The 17,934-nt window shown below is 40.4% G+C and overlaps 1 protein-coding gene across 5 annotated transcripts in view; it reads left to right on the top strand.

Moving 5' to 3' along the window:
• The window catches only part of DPP6 (dipeptidyl peptidase like 6), a 549,686-nt gene that overhangs the window by 511,792 nt on the left and 19,960 nt on the right, over positions 1–17,934 (top strand). For all 5 annotated transcript variants that reach the window (XM_064638400.1, XM_064638386.1, XM_064638369.1 and 2 more), the window contains exon 16: positions 1,400–1,518. In XM_064638400.1, the coding sequence (XP_064494470.1) occupies positions 1,400–1,518 (119 nt within the window). The remainder of the gene's footprint in view (positions 1–1,399; positions 1,519–17,934) is intronic.

The following is a 17,934-nucleotide window of genomic DNA, read 5'->3' as shown; positions in this document are numbered from 1 at the left end:
CTCTTTCCTCAGTGGGAAGGAAAATAGAGTGAACTAAATTACCTGTAGTCGAATCATTTTTCCCTTTTAAGACCTCTATGCCTGTTCACTGCACTCCCCAGTTTTTTGAGAGTAGCTCAGCTCAGTGTTTATTTTCTTGAAGAAAAGAAAAAAAAATATATCTTAACCCTTCATTTCTATTGAAATGAGAAGAAAATCTCACTTTAAAAACTGAGTCCAGGCACAGCTGCTCAAGAGCTGCTGGCATGAGACAAAGTGTTTCCCACCCCTCCTCGGATTGGCACGAATCTCACCCTGGTGCCTCATCAGCCTCACCTCCCCACATAGGCAACAGAGAAAGAGATGCCCAAAATTTCAGTGTCCTTGACCTCATCTTTAACCTTACTTTGATTACAGTGATCTTGGCCTCACTTTGGGGAGTCGGTTTCCTGTGCTGTAGTTCGTCTCTTGTCCCAACCCAAAGGCATCAGCCTTTGCATATGTTCATTGACAGAGCTCCACTGGAGCACTGGTAGCTGATATCTGATGAAGATCCATTTAAAGCTTTTTTCTTTTTTTGTGTCTGACTTAGTAGATGTAATTAGGATTTAAGTCAGAGACACACTCTGAGCCTAAACAAGAACCCAAGATCTACTCATTTCAGTCTCTGTGGCCCTAAAAAGGTTGCTCAGCCCCATCTCTTGAAATGGTAGGAAAAAACACTCACCTGCTTTACAGTAATACTGGAAAGATCTATTAGTTAATATTCTTGAAGTTTCAGAATGCTATAATGGTGCAAAATGTTATTTATTAATATTCGCTAATGATCAGTATTTCATTCTTCAACATGTAGTAGACTTTTAGAAGCACTTCTGAGCATATGGACAGGCCACATTACCTTCTTCAGCAACAGATCCCTAAATGCAATCTCTCCTTTCTGCTTGGATGCTGTAAGAGCCACTATTTAAACTGCAAAAAAGCATTTAGCCTCTGAGGCAGAAGCAAGCAAATCAGACCAGTGAGGCAACCAGTAAGAAACTTTAAAAAAGCAATTCCAGCTCTTTATTGTCTGTTATAAGTGTAGAAACCCTGCTCCTTTGTTTCATGCCTTCATCCACCAAATTATGACTTCCTCTTGTGCAATTGCAACCATCATTTTCTTTTAAAAACTATACTTTCCTTCAATACCACCTGACCTTGCAAAATGACATCAGTATCCATTTATATATTCTTCATTCAGGCAGGCGAAAAAAAAAAAGCCATTACTGCTATTTAAACTCAACCAAATGGAAATGCTCTGTCTCTTACTAATGTTGGACCCATTACATTCATTTTCTTGTTCTACCGTAAGGTTCAAGTAGTGTTGCTTTCAGACAGCATTTGCTCAGTGACCTTCATGGACTTGTATTAACCTTTTCAGTGCAAGCACAAATGGAAACTTCAACAGGCGGTGCCTGTCCTGTGATCTGATTGAAAACTGCACTTACTTCAGTGCATCCTTCAGCCGCAACCTGGAATACTTCCTCCTGACATGTGAAGGTATGTCGGCTTCTGTTATTGCAGTTGTTGTGCCCAAGGGAAGGATTTACAGCCAGCACTGATATCTTTAGACATCCCGTGTGCCTGTGGGCAACTTTGAAAGACTGGCCATAAATATCTGGGTCGCATTGCTTTTGAAGCTTTACTCTTAATATTTTTCTTTCCTTTGTGTATTTTTATTTGTAACTACAAAGCAGGTGTTTACAACCCTTTTCTGTGCATATGTGACTATTGAAGATAGAGGTACATTCCTCTAGACACTCCAAGCATCCTTAAGTTAAAGTAATAGCAAAACCTGGAGGACATAAAACATTAGAAAGTTTATGAGAGAGAAGCCAGCAAGGTGGGATTGACTGTGGGTGACTGGAACTGAGTTCCAAACACATCAACCAATACTGTGGAAAAACAGGGGAATTCAAAGTAAGTTACAATGAGAAGACAGTTTGCCAAGAAAAGGCTGTCTGCAGAAATGTGCCTAATGGACAGTGTGAGTACAGAATATCTAGTGCTTCACTGCTCATTCATCATAAATTAACTTTAACTTGACATAATCTACAGGTCCAACAGGTCCTGTGTTGAAAATGCCCGAGAATATCCAATAGGTTAAGGATAGAAGACATTTCAGGAGATGAGCCATAAAAGTCAGTTTCCTCCAGCTCTGTTGGGACTAAATGCAGAACTCCATAGCATTTATTCCTCTGTAATTTAGTTCTGCTTAATTATCCTAAACTGCACACACAATGCACACATCCCAGTCATCTGGTACTGTGACTGAAGCTTCTCAGATGGCTGTGTGTCCTCTGAAACAGGACTTGAAAAGCAGGGAGCCAACAAGAAATGCCTTATTTTCAACAGCTCAGGAGAGAAGAGAATAGGTATAAGTGGGATATTATGAAGGAATTCTTACTGTGAGGGTGGTGAGGCACTGGAACAGAGAGAAGCTGTGGATACCTCATCCAAGGCCAGGTTGGATGGGGCTCTTAGGAATCTGATCTAGTGGGCTGCCCCTTCTCTGGCAAGTATCCATTGCTGCCAGTAACTGTGGTGAACACCAAGGATAAAACAGGAATATCTGAGATGGCAAAATGGGAAATAACTAAGATACAGTGGAGAAGTAGAATGATTAACATAGTATCAAGCAAAAAGTCTGGATTTGGACAATTGTAAAAACATGTTCTTCCCTTAAGAGAGAAGAACAGAGTGCATGTTGGAGGCATTTAGAGGTATTAAAAAAATATCTGACAACACAGTACAGAAAAATAGCATTAAAAGTTCAATGCACTAATTAACTTAATGGGCTACCCGTAAATCTGAATCCATAGTTATGGCAGACATACCCAGAGAAGTGTCATTGGTCAATAAACACTCAGTTCTGTAGTAAATATTATATTTATGAAGTTTGTCCCTTTAAAAGAAAAACCTTGCATATTTTTCCTCGTTTTCATTTCAAGAACAGCTGTCAGCAGCTACCAGAGAATGTGTCCATTTCCTTTGCACCAAGATAATTGTTTTACTGTAATTAGAAGCATTTGTGCATAACAAGATTAAGGTTTCTAAAGGATCTTATCAACAGTTATGAGGTGATATGATTACATTATATCTCATTCACAAAAACTTGCAATGATACCTGAAGAGATTGATGAATTGTATTAGTGTGTTCATTAATCCAGTGCACAAGATAATGATTTTGCATAATAAACTGTGGGCCAGATTCTCATCTGCTGTAAACAATACCTCAATTATAAGGTCATTAGAGTTAAATCTGTTTACATCTGCTGAATATATCTTTGTCTGAATTTTCATTTTTCAGGACTAAATTCTCAAACTGTAATGTCTTTATAACACAAATACAGAACAGCTTGAGCTATGGAGCTAATGCCAGTGTCTCCATTCAGATACTTTTAAAAAATATGTATATTTGGGAAAATACAGAAAGCTTGGTAGGATTTTTATTTTCAGTGATTTTATAAAAATATCAAAACATTGCATTTGGTGGAGTTATTCCTTATTTACATAACTGAGTGAGAGATCTTTCAATCCTCTTTGCTTTCAGGCAAACAGTTTACAGGAACAGCATTTCATTTTAGCACTTTTCGTGTAGGACCCATCTAACCAGATGTCTGCTATGGGTTCATTTAGAGCAGAGGCAGCTCCCTTTGGTTTCTGCTACGGCAGATGTGAGTCAGGTCAGTGGAAACATCTGTTCTGGATGAAGTGCAGACTTCTGGATAAAAATATCATCCCATCATACTTCAGTCATGTAAATAGGTGTTATGGTTTGATGAAGAATCACTGGGATCTGCTAATAGGAGAATTCCTTTTCCACAGCTCCTCAGACTGCTTAGCCAGAGCTTTTGCCTCACTTTCTCAGAGTATTAGATCACTGATCATTAGTCATACTCTGGTAATTTTTCTATTAGCAGGAAATTCTATTTATTCATATATACATATGACACATAGGTGGGAAAGCTGCTTGAATGAGGATGTATCAAGGAGTCCTGCCTGTCAAGCAGGCAGAAAAGCAGCAGCCCACCAGGACAGCCAAGTGCTTGTTTTACAACGCCTGCTACCCAAGGGTTTCTGCCGGGAGTTCTCATCTCTGCTTCCCAGAAAAAGCCACAGTTGGAGTTGATGCTGTTGACCAGACAGTGGCAGACAGTTCCTGTTGCTGTTTCATTCTTTCTTCTTCATCTACATTGTATAAAAGCAGCCAGAGCTCAGGTCTTGCTGTGCACTCCGTGACCACCTACAGAAATGTGTGTTTGTAGCAGTTACTGGTGCGTGACTTTATGTCAGACTCATATGTATCTTTGAAGGGGAGTAAACTATTTTACTGTGATCTGGCCTGTAATAGTTTAAAAAATTTTATTTTCTCAGCTCTCTACAGGACAAATGCATGGGCAAATATTTATGGCTTAAAAATAATTTCTGTACTGGCAGAGACTGACCCCCACCATCCCTTGCTTTGTGACCTTCCATTGCAAATCTCACTGAGTTTAGAGGCACGGACATGACTGTGGCTCAGATGAACTTCTCTAGAATGATGGCAAGGTTTGTAAGATTTGATTAAGCAATAAGTGCTTATAAAATACTCAGTGATACTTAAATGAAAGGCAGGGGAAAGGAAAATATCTATCTTTAAAAAAAAAAAAAAAAAAAAAACCACTAAAAACCAAGAAAGGTCTGACATTTCCCCTTTTATCCCAAAGGTCAAGAGCTGGAAGTTTTCTATGCACTCTTGTGGTACTTTAAAGGCAAAATATAATTGCCTTAAAAAATTTTTGCGGTCCTGCAGACTATGTTTAACAGCATTGCTGCCTGGCACAGGATGAAATGGGAAGAGTGTGCTATAATAAAAGGTAACCTCTCTTGAAAGAGGACAGTGTAATGCTTACTGTCAGGAGGCAACATTTATTGCAATCAGTCAGTCCCAGAAGGCTAGTTACCTTATTTTTCATCTAATTTTATATGCTTATGATTGAATTACTGTAGCAGGATATAAGGAAACATGATGCTTTACAGGCTGTTGTTAGATTATGTCCTCTAGACACTGTTGAAAAAGCAATATCTGCTGGACCAAGGTCACTCCTACTGTCACTTTAATCATAAAATGTGGGTTTACACTTTTGCCTCCTCTCATAAACCAGCCCAGGCACCTCCACTGATTCGTTCTAAAGATAAACAGAAATAGGATCCGAAATAGTTTGTTACTTTACACATAAATTTAATTGGGTATTGGTTTTTCTCATCTGGAATGGGATGTAAAATTCAATTGCATAGAGAAAAGGATAACAAATTACAAGTGTGGGCTGTGGAAAGCAATTTGTTCCTGTTTCTTTAGTGGGACTCAGACAGGTAGGGTACAAGGCTGAATTACACAAGCCAGTAAAGCAGTACAGCCCATTTTTAGCTGATAGCTCCTTCTCCTCTGAAGGATGAAGCCTTGTCAATAACTACCACTGCAGTCAGCTGTGGAATGTTTCAGTATTTCCATTTTACACAGGTGCACTCAGTCTTCAATGATTCCTTACTCCCCAGTGTAGCACTATTAAAACCTGAGTCCTAATGAGGTTGTCCACGGCCAAAGAAAGGATGTGCCACCATTTCTGTTGTGGGATAACTGGTACTCTGACATTCCATGTAGCAGCTTTGGCTGCAGTGGTTTCACTCTCATAAAAAATCTGTGAAATCACAAAGAATTTCGCTTGGACACACAGAACGGGCAAGGGATTTCTGGAACCTGGAGTTCAAGTCCTCTGACACATGCATACATTACTGCAATTAATGCCATTTAATACACAGTGAAAATTATGGGGGAGGAGGGTGTGGTTCATGGAATGGCTACCAGGCTGCTAATTAAAGTTCTCCATAATCATGGGTTATCAGGAAAGGATTAATAATTTTTAGGGATGTCACAAAGGAAATTGGTACTTACACAGAGGGGAGAGGACTGTAACGAGGGCTAAGAGAAAACTATTGTCTCATGCTTGGCATTGTTGCTGGTGATGGAGAGGTGCCTTTGCCACTGCACTGTGTATTATCCTTCATTCAGTGACCAATTTGGGAAAAATCAGCTTTCACTTTGAGAAGAAACAACAGTGTAACTGAACAGGGAACTCTGTCATGTTCTATAGATTTCAAATCCTTCCTACTTTTCCAGAAACACTAAGATTGTTTTGTTTCAAAATACCATAAAATCACTACTGTTTATCCCGTCTCTTTCAAGATTATCTCTGCTACAAACCTGTGTTTGTAGCTGACTGGTATCCTTTACTGTCAGTATTGTGCAGGTCAAATGACTTTAAAGCTGTCTCTGTCTTTGGAGAAAAGAAAATAGGCTCTTCTAACAAAAATGTTAAAATATTATCACGTGATTTGGATGTCATCTCTGGCACTGTGGTTCTTGGTAGCTTAGCCTAGGTGCTGTAGATCAGTAATGACAGGTAACAGGAATGAAGTAATGTTTCCCTTTCCTAGCAGGTAACTCTGCAGCCGTAGAGCAAAATTATGCGTCGTAACTTAGCTGTGCTTGATAAAATACCTGAAGAACCAACAGGAAAGGGATTTATCTGGGTACATGTCTGCTTTTCCCCAGGACAGCAATGACAGCAACTCTGTAACTGCACTCCTGGCCCTGGATGCCTGTAGGTCTGGGAAATCTTTAAAAATAGGATTTATAGGTCTTACGTCCTGCCAGATAAAATCGTGTTTCAGTCCCATTCACAGATAACAAGTGGTGCAAAAGCACTGAATAGAAAAACTTAGCAATTTAAGGATCTCCTTTGAGAGTGATTCATACTAATGAAGAAGCAATGCAACCCAATTAGTGACAACTGAGTCAAGTTCCTCATGCCATTGTACATGTAACTCATTCTGTCTGTGGTTTTATGAGTTTTAAAGACAAGTGCTGCAAATTTGTTCTTTATAGAGCCAGCATGTAGCTATAAACGTCTCAGCTGCTTGAACTGTTTCTTGAGGATTTAATTATCTTCTTTACTCCTTCTTGGTGGAAATACAATCTGGGCATGGGAACACTTAGGAGCATTACTTACTGCTCTCACTTAATAGGCTTAGGCTGAGCATTAAAAAGTCCTTTTGTTATTCTACATTTCTTTTATTTTCCAGATTTTTGTTAAAGTCAGCAAAGACTTTCACTACCAAGTTTCATCGAACGTTCTGGCTCTGCTTTGTGACAGGTTGTCCCAACTTTGCTTTTGAATACATTTTAATGCCATATAATCTAGAGCAAAGTTCAGCCTTCCAGTATGGAGAGGTCTAAACCCACATTTTGGAATCCTTTTAGGTATCTAGGTTGTTCTTCCACTGATGTGGGCACAAGCAGAAGCTCCTGCCCACACGGATGATACAAGTCTGAAATGTAGGGTACTTCTGGAGTTTGCCATATACAGAGAAATTTCTAGTGTGGGTGAATCCAGTGTGGGTGAATTCCTCAAAAGGCATTGAGTGAAATCATTGGATTAACACAAGGGCTGCTTTAGGAGAATGCATCAGCTCAGCATTTATGCTTGTTGGGGCCAGGAGCCAAACAAAGGCTCATGTCCTTGATCAGTGCCACCTTTCTAAACCCGGTTAGTGATTGCCCACTAGCCCCTCTCCTGATTTCTTTTAATAACATGGGAAGGGCTTTTTACTAAAAACCACTAGCCAACACTCCTGTGTGAAAGAACTTTTAAAGGAGGCTGGAGGTGGTCAGAAAAGTGGGAAAACTGGTTCATTAATGCTGCCTCATAGCCCAGTGCTGCACAGCGTGAGATAAGCTCAGCCAGCAGCTGGGTGGGTGGGAACATCCTTTGAAGCACCAGCATCCAACACCAGCACCACTGGCATAGCTCAGCTCAAGATTTAAGCCCCAGGATTATTTTTATTTTGCTTTTAAATGTGAACAAACATAAAATTCTGGGCATTTTTTCTATTATTGTGGCTATACTTAGATGCCATTACTGCATACGGACGTTGTCCTTTTTGAAGAGATACATATTTTGGAAAATCTCCTAGTATTTTATTCTCTGGTGGTATTACCAGCTGATTTGGATGGGCTTGAATGAATTCCAAAGAAAAGCTAAATTATAACCAATAAATCACATAGATTTGATGATGAATTTCACTAGCAAAGTAATGTTTCATTTTGCCCATCTTCTTATAGATTCAGTCTGTACTTTTTGTAATGCTGAGTTTGGGGAACTTTTTTCCCCTGAAAATCACATAAAATCCTAGAAGTATGAGTTTTAATCAATAAATATCTTCACAAAAATGTACAAGTTCTAGCATATCACTCTTGAGAAAATTTTGTCTGTCACATTCATCAAAAAATAGGGGCTTCTACTGCTAAGGACTTACTTTATGAATAAAAGTCTCTGCCTTGGAAGAAATTTCATGAAGATCATGATATTTGTCTTTCACCCTGAGCAAGTCAAATCCCATTTTTCCTCAGATTATCTATCAAAATGAGAAAACCATGTCAAACAGACATTTCTGGCAGTAATTTGTACATCTATGACTCTTTGAACAGTTAGACCTTAATATTATTTAGTATCTCAGGGTAATCCTATATTGATATTTATCAGGATACAGGAAGAGGCAATAGAAGTTTTATGGTTGGCAAAATAAATTCTGCACTAAATGTTTAATTTGAATTATGGAAAGATATAATAAGCCCTTTGCAACCTTTCCCCAGGTGATCATTTTCATGCTTTTACCAAGTGGGGAGCAGAGGTACAGTGAGAATTAGTGGTTTGCCTATGGACACATCTTGAGTCAAGTTATTATGACCCCCATTTCCTTCCTCATATTGCAAGACAGTACTCCAAGGAAAAGCAGCACAGGCTCCTGGAGCAGACCAGAAATGTATGTCCTTCTGTAGCCTGTCTCCATCAGTGGATGGTGGATAATTACCCTCTCCAGGATTTTTGCAATAATGTTCCCATCAGGGACATGTCTGCCCAGCTACTGCAATAAGAGGTTGGTTCATGCCTTCAGGCAGGAGAATAATGAACCTCTTTCTACAGCTTTCTCAGTTCCTTGATTTAGTCAGACCTTTTAACCTGTGCAGTTTGGGCCAGACCTACCATCCTAGGAAAGCAATGGAAAATCTGGAGATGAGGATATTTTTTTTTTTTTTACTAACTATGGACAAACAGCTTTCAGGAGCCGTAAATCAATGATTCACAAAGCAAAAGTTCAGAAAGCAACATTTTACACCTAACTGCATTGCCCATATATTGTCTTACATATCATGTAGAAATCCTACAGCTTACCACAGTCTCATCAATAACATTCCTGGAGCCAGATTGTAATTAGCAGTTGTCATCCCTCAGGTAAACATCAGTGCAATCTATAATGAAAGTACACAGCTTAGCTCTTCCCTGGATATATTGGGCTATTTATGAACTATAAAACAGCTCAATATTTAGGCAAATATATCTGCAAAAAGTAGGTGGATTGCTTTCTTTTTTTTTGCCTTTCTGTTACAAAATAATCATGGTTGGCTTCTCTAAATCCTAAATTGGATCTGGACACCTACGATACATATACTTACAAACAGGTGGTTCTTATAATAGTTGTCTTAATTTGTTGATCCATATCTACACATGCAGAGTTCCCAGACCCTTTGGTAACAGTGGTCTGAGAAGTCCTAACCAGCTGCCAAGTGCTAGTTAGGACACATGAGTTTGTTTTTTTCCGCTGTCACTAGCTCCTTTAGGGAACTCAACCAGGTCTTGTAATTCCATCTTCCTTGAGGTATTGTGAAAATAAAGTCCATTTCTGACTGCAGTGCTCAGATGTGCTGTGACAATAAGGGGCACAGAGGCTCCCGGATGGATAAACTACCAGAGCGGTCTTGAAAGGTTCAGTGAATCTTCGGTCTGTTCACTTCAGAGAAACCTTCCAAGCAGAAACCCAGCTATTGGTATGCAGGAGAGCACTGCTGTAACAAAAGCAGCATGTAAAGTGATTAAATCATACTGGAGTGAAGAGTTAACAAGGCATGGCTGCAGACGTTTGCCGTTAGCTCAGAGCTCCACGAGAGGCGTTGTCTTATTAGCAATTCAATAACGAGTCTGTAATTACACCACAGGCCTTAATAAGTGTGGGGCCAGTCCTCCCAGGTGCTGGATGCTTCTAACTCCCAGCAGCTGCAGCAGGAGCTGGAGGCAGCCACAGCAGCCCCTTGGCATGTTGAGGGATGGGACTCCAGCAAGACCAGCTTCCCATGCCCCTGGAGCATCACTCAGTGCCTTTGGAGACAGGCAACGATCTCTTGGATGAGGGATTGGATTTTGAGTTATCACAGCAGTAAAGCAGCTATGAAAAGTATAATAACCCATTTTGATTTAAAGCACATCATTATGTGTTATATGTTTTTCCCAGCACTGTGAGTGTGCCATGGTCTCGGGGAGACCCAGTGCAGCTGCAAGGGGGAGTATCTTCCTGTGGCTTTTGGCATGGAGGATCCTTAAATGTGTATGCAGTTTGCTCCTTCTGGGTGATATGGAAGCACTGAGCTTCTAAGAAGGATTTGAACAGGGAAAAAAAGGCATTTGCTTGTCAAACACTACTGTGATGGTGCTTCATTAGGACTGTTCTCTGTTCATAATACCCAAGTTAAAATGGTAAAAGCTCTTTTTCTTGCTTTTGGGAGATGAAGATGCTGAAGTTCCTCTTTAACCTTCTCAGGTGACTACTCCTTGTGACTTAGGGCATCTCTGGTAGATGTCCAGGGAAAGCTTGTGGTTATGCATGCAAATATCTCACTCCAGGGCCTGAAACAAACATTAAATGAACAGGAAGAAAATATATACATTTAATCCCTACTTAGTTTGGTAGAAAGCCTGGCAAGATTTCTGAAGCATGCGTGTTTAATGTCAACTAATAATGTCATAAACTTGCCCATCACGGTAAGGGCAAAGCATCTTAGAGAGTCTCCAAATACTTCCTACTGAAATTCAAGGAAATGCTTCCTAAGTGCAGCTGGTCCTGCTAAGAGGGCCAGAGCTTGGCAGTTCAGGTGAGCTTTGGTGAGGATCAAGATAAATTATGTTGTTGAGGTCTAAAGAGAGCTAATTAGATGCTGAAATAAGTATTAGCCTAGAAAATGAGTTTTATTAACCAAGAGCCTATGGATAGAGAAGTGCAATAGGCACACCTTGGTTTAAATTTATGTGAAATGCTGATTCCTGGATTTTACCACTGGGATATGCCCCAGCTACAGCTCCATATAGTCATGTGAGTAGCTCTGAACACTTCAGCCAAGGTTGAGAGCCAACTTTAAATACTTTCTTTACTGCAGGAACCATAAGCAGTAACTCCCGGGTGTTGACTGGGAGGAGGAGATTAAGGGGAATGTTGTTTCTAGCTGCTGTCCCTGACAGATTGTACCTCTGTGTCCCACCTCACCTTGCTGTGAAATGTAATAACCCCCTAAAAAGCACCTCATAGTATTTTTCCTCAGTACATCCTGGAGGAACACAGCACTGTCTGTCCACAAGGACTGGAAGTCAAGTCAGTGCTGCCACTGAAAGAGGCAGCTCCATCCTCTGTCCACCTCAGGAGCCTTTTCACCAATCTGCTCCCTGTGCCACAAACAGGCTCACTCTGTCCTGGGCCCAGGAGCTTAACTGAATGAAAATTAAACATAACATTATTTCTTTCTTCTGAGATCAGTTCAAGAAGCTGCTCGCTGCTTTACTGTATGATTGTACAAACATTTCTGATCTCGCAAGGGAGTGGGACGTGCTGGGATGAGGCCAAGTGGCTGAGGTAGGGATGAGAATGCACAATTCAATGTTTCAGGGAGCCTGGAGTGAGGATTTCATCATCATAGAAACACAGAATATCCTGAGTTGGAAGGGACCCGTAAGGGTTATTGAAGTCAACTCTTGCCCCTGCACAGGACCACCACAAGAATCATTTGGGAGTATTTTATGGGCCACTTCATGTCTGCAGCTTATTACTGCTGCATGCCAGAGTAGAGTGGTACCTATAGTCTATATTATTCAAAAATAAAATATGGTTTTCATTTGTTGGCTCAGATTTAATGTTATTTTAGATCCCAGCAAGTATCTTAATATACTACAACAAATTTTTGCTACTTATTTCTTGATGTGAAGCTCATGGGGGTTCAGGTTTTCTTAACTATCTGAGCTGCCCTTGTCCTGGTTCTGGGGTCTACAGCAAGGGGCAGAAAGCCAGTGTTTGACAACATGTACTGTGGGTGTCTGAACATGGTGTTACCTGTCTGGCTAGAGCAGGACAGGCAATCCCCAAGAGGTGCTGTCCTTGTGTGACCACACAGTCCAGACATCCCAGCCAAAATACCTGTCTAACAAAATCCAGGATGCAGAAGAAACACGGAGGTAATGTTGAAGTGCAGCTAAATGTCCTGCAATGTGATAAGGGCCTCCAGGAGCCAGGCATGACCCAGCCATGTGCCTGCAGGTCCCCACCCGGCTGGATGCTAAATGAGCACAGCAGCAGTGCTGGTGCCCCGAGGGCACTCCCCGTGGTTGCTCACATATTAGGTCGCTGGGTGACTGTTATCTGTTGTGACCAGAGTGGTTTCCCATACAAGGATGATTACCACAACGCTTGGGGTTTTGTATACCCAGTAGCGGGAGGCTGTAATTAGTGCTTCCAGGCAAACTGTGACCTTTTGGAACTTTTCCTGAGGCTCATGGAGCCTAAATTAGTTTCTGCTGTTTGAAAGCATGCACAGACTTAATCTCTGGGCCCTATTTATATTATAATTACTATATAATTCACATTTGCATTCACTTGACTCCCTTTCTTACTTAACAGCCGAGGTTGGCTCTTGCTTCTCGAGCCCTTTGTGAGGAGTTCATGGGTCACAAATCCCGTGGGGGGTGCTCATTCTCACTCCCTATGGCTTCAAAATAGCAGGCTGGTATGAAAAACAAACAGAAGGTACCACAACAACTTTTTCTCCAGGAAAAGAGAGGATGGTACTGTTGGTTTGGAAGTTGGACAAGAACCTCTTTTTTATCTCCGGTTAGCAACATAGTTATTAATATAGTTTGAGATTAATTAAAATGGTGACTTTTGTGGATGTTCCAGTACGTTTTCTCTTCCATTAAGTAGACTATTCATTTATGTTATAAAATACTTTGTTGTATTCTTATACATCTTTCAGGTGGTGTAAACTACCTGTAAATACTCAGTGACATAGAATAAGTGGAAAAAAATAATATGCATGAATATTTAAAAATAAAATTAAATAGAAAATGCTTGTAATTTTCAGAGCATGAAAACAGATTGTGGAATGAAACTCCTGTCCCCTTTGAAATTGCCTCATTCTGCAAAGCACTACATGTTTTTACATGTTTTGATCCCGTTTTCATTTTGATTCTTGCTTGTAAATATGAGCTGCTTGGCATTGCCCAGAGGAAGGTGATGTATCATCTGCTTCCAACCAGGGCTCTTGTCACTTGGTCATTCTGCACATATAAAATTTTATCTGAGCTCCACTCGTAGGAGATAAATGACCATGACAACAGGCTTCCTCGAATGCTTCAAATAATGAAGCTTCACAAATCAGGCAGTGGCCTCCTGCATGTCTGGACCAGGGTGCATGTGCGTTATTTCCAGCCACACGAGCGACCTTGGTTGAACTCATTATCCTGCAGTGGGTAGTACAGATGTTACCATCCCGCAAGATTTAAAGCTTCCTCTGAGGAAAACTGCTTCTTTCACCTTGTTTGCCAGCTGGACCAGCTGTAGGGTTTTATTGCTGGCTTTTGTTTTCTCTTTGCGTGATGCTTGTTAAGTCTTTTATTAATGCAGTCAGTACGTCAAGGATATATTAAAACCTGAGAGCTCATGGGAGGAAAACAGCTTAATAACCAGACAATGGGAAGCAGTGTTATTTATGGGTTATTTTTTTTTAAAGTTAATATCCAGCACCAGTTATTACTTAATTATCCAGGAAATCATTATTTTTTTGCAAGAGAATTTTACTTATAGGAAAGAATAAATTAAGATTATTTAAATCAATTTACGTCTGGTTTTTAATGGAATAAACACAAAATATGCAATGGTGTTTTATTCTGTCTGTTAATGAGAGGTAGATGGCACTGAGAAGAGAATGTTTTCTTTCATGCTGCAATTACAAGGAAATATCCTTTTCCCTTGAATTTCACAGAATTGTGGAATGGTTTGGGTTGGAAGGGACCTCAAAGAACATGTCATCCCAACCTCCCCCGCCATGAGCAAGGACACCTTCCACTAGATCAGGTTCCTCAAAGCCCCATCCAGCCTGGCCTTGAACACTTCCAGGGATGGGACATCCACAACTTCTCTGGGAAACCTCTTCTGGAGTCTCTCACCATTGTGTTGTGATACTTTTCAAACATGAAATCACAAAATCATAGGAGAATTCAGGTTGAAAGGAACCTTAGGAGGTCTCCAGTGCAACCTCCTGCTCCAAGCTCTGTCAGAGAGGATCAGATCAGGTTGCTCAGGGCTGTGTCCAGTCTTGCCTTCAAAGCCTCCAAAAATGTAGAATGCACAACCTCCCAGGGCATCCTGAGCTATCCAGTGACTTTCCAAGGTAGTCAGAGAATATAGGAAATGCCAAACACGTTCGTCTGTATGTGGTATTTCTCTTAGGATTAGCATATACTAATCCAATAAGAAACTTAAACTTTAAAAATAGGGACAAATGTTAACTTTTGCTTTCATCCCTTTCCAGAGTTTGCAGAAAGCCTGGATTAAAAGTGAATTGAAAGAGGTTAAATTGAGGGATTCAATTAGAAATAGCAGAAAATAGAATAGAAACCAGAAAAAGAGAGGGAATTGAGTATGGAGATTTTTCTGTTCAGATTCCATAGACTGAACCAGCATATTAGAACAATAATAGGCTTTTTGGAAGTCAATGTCCCCCCATGTGAACTGGAGTTGTTCCCTCCTGCCTCTGGTACTTGCAATTACACAGTCGTGGTGCTCTGTCAGGTTCCAGAAATCTGGGAGCAAATTCTCCTTTTTACAGCTGATCTTATCACTGCAATGGATGAATGTACCTGCAACATTCCTTAAAGGTTGTAGGTTTTCAGTGTTCCTCTTTGGTTCCATCCACATGCATTATTGCATTATGGCTTTTGGAAACCTCAGCCAAAGCCTCACAAAAGGGAGGAAATGCTCACCCAATGTGACACCTCATTGGATGATATTAATTAAGAGGGAGAGGAGGGAGTTTAGTGAAAGGATTGTGAGCAAAGGTTAAGTACCGGCAAAATGAAAGCAGGAAGTAGATTATGATGAGGAGAAATATAGAGCTAATTGGAGATCAGCAGCAGGCTTCATTAGGAGCTGGTCTTGGGAATGACCTTACTTTGATTGTCCCTGGCAGCCTGAGAACCCAAAGCTGGATGAAGCTAATGGAATTTGTTAAGACCACGAAGCTGATAAGCATCATCAGAAGGCAGAGATAAATACTAGAGAAGCTGGCTGTCTTGCAGGGCTGGAGTGGGAGAAATTAATAGTATGAAGAGCAAAATTAAGCACATCGTGACTCAGGACAAGAATTTTTCTTGAATGTTTGAAGCTCAAGTGCCTCAGAAGAGCAGATGGGTGCCTGGGCACACAGGGCTGATCACTGGATGTCTGCAAACTGGCTGCCTGCTGTGGTCATGGAAAAGGTGAATGCTCTTTTAGGATGGATCAGGCAAAGAATTTTCCACAGAACTGGGCAATTAGCAGTTTCACTGTAAGGACCAGTATAAGGACCACTTAAGACATCCTCAGCAGCAGGGGTAGAGTCCTGGTCATTTCTGTTCCGGAAGGAGGAACTGAATGTAAAACTCTCTTTCATGAAAGAATAAGATGAAAAGAAACTTTGTCTTGCAAAAGGGAGTTAAAATAATCTAGTTTATCTGACTGGGTGAGAGCTTTGGGGATACATGACTACTCTGATTATAATGGAAATACTTATGCTTAGTAGAAAACAGATTGTTGGAACAAACCCAAAAAGGCATAAATTGGAGTGACAGCCCGTACAGCTTCAAGTTGGAAGTCAGTTCCTACCAGAAGACTGAGACACCAGTAGGAATTCTGTCAGCAAATCCAATTATATTTAGAGGGTGTTTGCCAATATTTTTGTGATACACAATTTCCTGAAGAAGCAAGGGAGGGTCTGCTCGTACCCAAAGGCCCCATGTCCTTCAGTGACCACAGAACAGACAGTGGGATGAGCTGGTTAATGTCAGCCCAGCTTCCTGCACTGTTCATAGGCACCTCTCAAAATCCCATGGAATGAACTGAGGACTTGACCATGATTATTTATTCGAGCAACCTTTTGAAGAACTCATTGGACCTGCTTCGTCTAGTGGAATTACAACCAAATCTCATGTTCATTTGCCCTCTAGTCACTGCTAACTGATGCTGCTTCAGAGCAACTACATTTATTTCTGCTCTACATAAAGTAAGCATGAAATTTATTACCAGTATCAGACAGGGCAGAGACAAGCAGTACCATTAGAGTGGTTTGTTTGATACTGCATGTTGCCTGAGAACAAGCCAGGATTGATTATTTTACAAGACAAGTTACATTTGAGGAAGTAAAGATTAGATTAAAAAATTAAATGCCTTGGGGAGGGAGAACAGCAGCACAAATCTGTTTGATGTTTATGTCAACAGGATTGCCAAAGCAAACAGCACGAACATCTGTCCATATCGTCGACCGTAAAATACTGTAAATGGGAAAAATATTTTAATTGTGAGCAGTGGTTCACAGAACTCCCCATGTCTTTATTTATTAGGCTGATAATATCACCCCAACATATGAACTTTATGCAGCACGTATAAATAATTCATGGATTAGCAAATAAAGAGATCTGGAATCTGTACACAGAGATGGCTGTTGCCAATTATCTCACTTGTGCAGAGCCAGACCCTTTCAGCTCCCATCGCTTGCAGCTGCTCTTTTAAATCATTCATCAGTGCTTAAGAGATATGCTGGTGGCGCTGGCAGAGAGCATTTGAATTTTCATTGTTTACACACTGTGAATTTAGCTTCTGCTCTGAAATTAACTGCAACATTGAAGCCTTTGAGAATACAGATGAGAAGAATAAGACAATTCCTCTTTTTATCCTTTTTAAACACTTCTGTAACTTTGATTACCTTTTCTGCAACTTTACTTCATATTCTTTTTATAATCACTACTTTAATTCTAAAGTTATAGTAACTGATACAATTCCCTGTGCTCTTCAGATCATGAAAACATCAGGAATACTATGAAATACAAAAAGTGTTGCAAAACAAATGTCTGGTAAATATTTTCTTCGAAGTCGTGTAATGATTTTCCATTTTTATTCTGGAAATCTATACCTTACCAGCTAAATATCTAGAGCTGCTTCTTTCTGATAGCTTTTAAGCAGAAGCCTCTTGGAAATAATAACGAAAGCTGCTTAAAAATTGATGGCAAACCATGGCCAACGTTTTTTCTTGTCAAATTACTGAGCCACTGAGTTTCTGTGCTCTTTAGATCACAATGGGTAGTACTTCCTCGGTGATAAATTTGCCTCTTGTCATTGTAGTGATATGGCTCAATTTACTTCTTGCATGGATAATGACAGTAGTGGTTTTAAAGTCAAAGGCCTTATGATAAAACCAGACTTTGAGCTGTAATAATTGAAAATCTCATTCCTGTAACTAGAGTTTTATGCAGCATTATTAACCATGCATCTATTCAGGATGTATAGAATGTGTCTACACACAGAAGTTCTGTCAGTAGTTTTGGTCCTTTCCCTTAAGTTCTAACTAAAGCAGCAGCATTAAAACTTCTATCAGGTTACTGGATTTGGCTGGAGAGAGGAAAGGGAAGTGGAACCTGCAAGCCAGGTGAAGCAATTCCAGCTGATGGCATTCCACTGCATCCCATCCCT

Source organism: Pseudopipra pipra, chromosome 1 (assembly GCF_036250125.1).
Source record: "Pseudopipra pipra isolate bDixPip1 chromosome 1, bDixPip1.hap1, whole genome shotgun sequence".
NCBI lineage: Eukaryota > Metazoa > Chordata > Aves > Passeriformes > Pipridae > Pseudopipra > Pseudopipra pipra.
The sequence above is the reverse complement of the archived record's forward strand: the minus strand, read 5'-3'. Positions and strand labels throughout refer to the sequence as shown.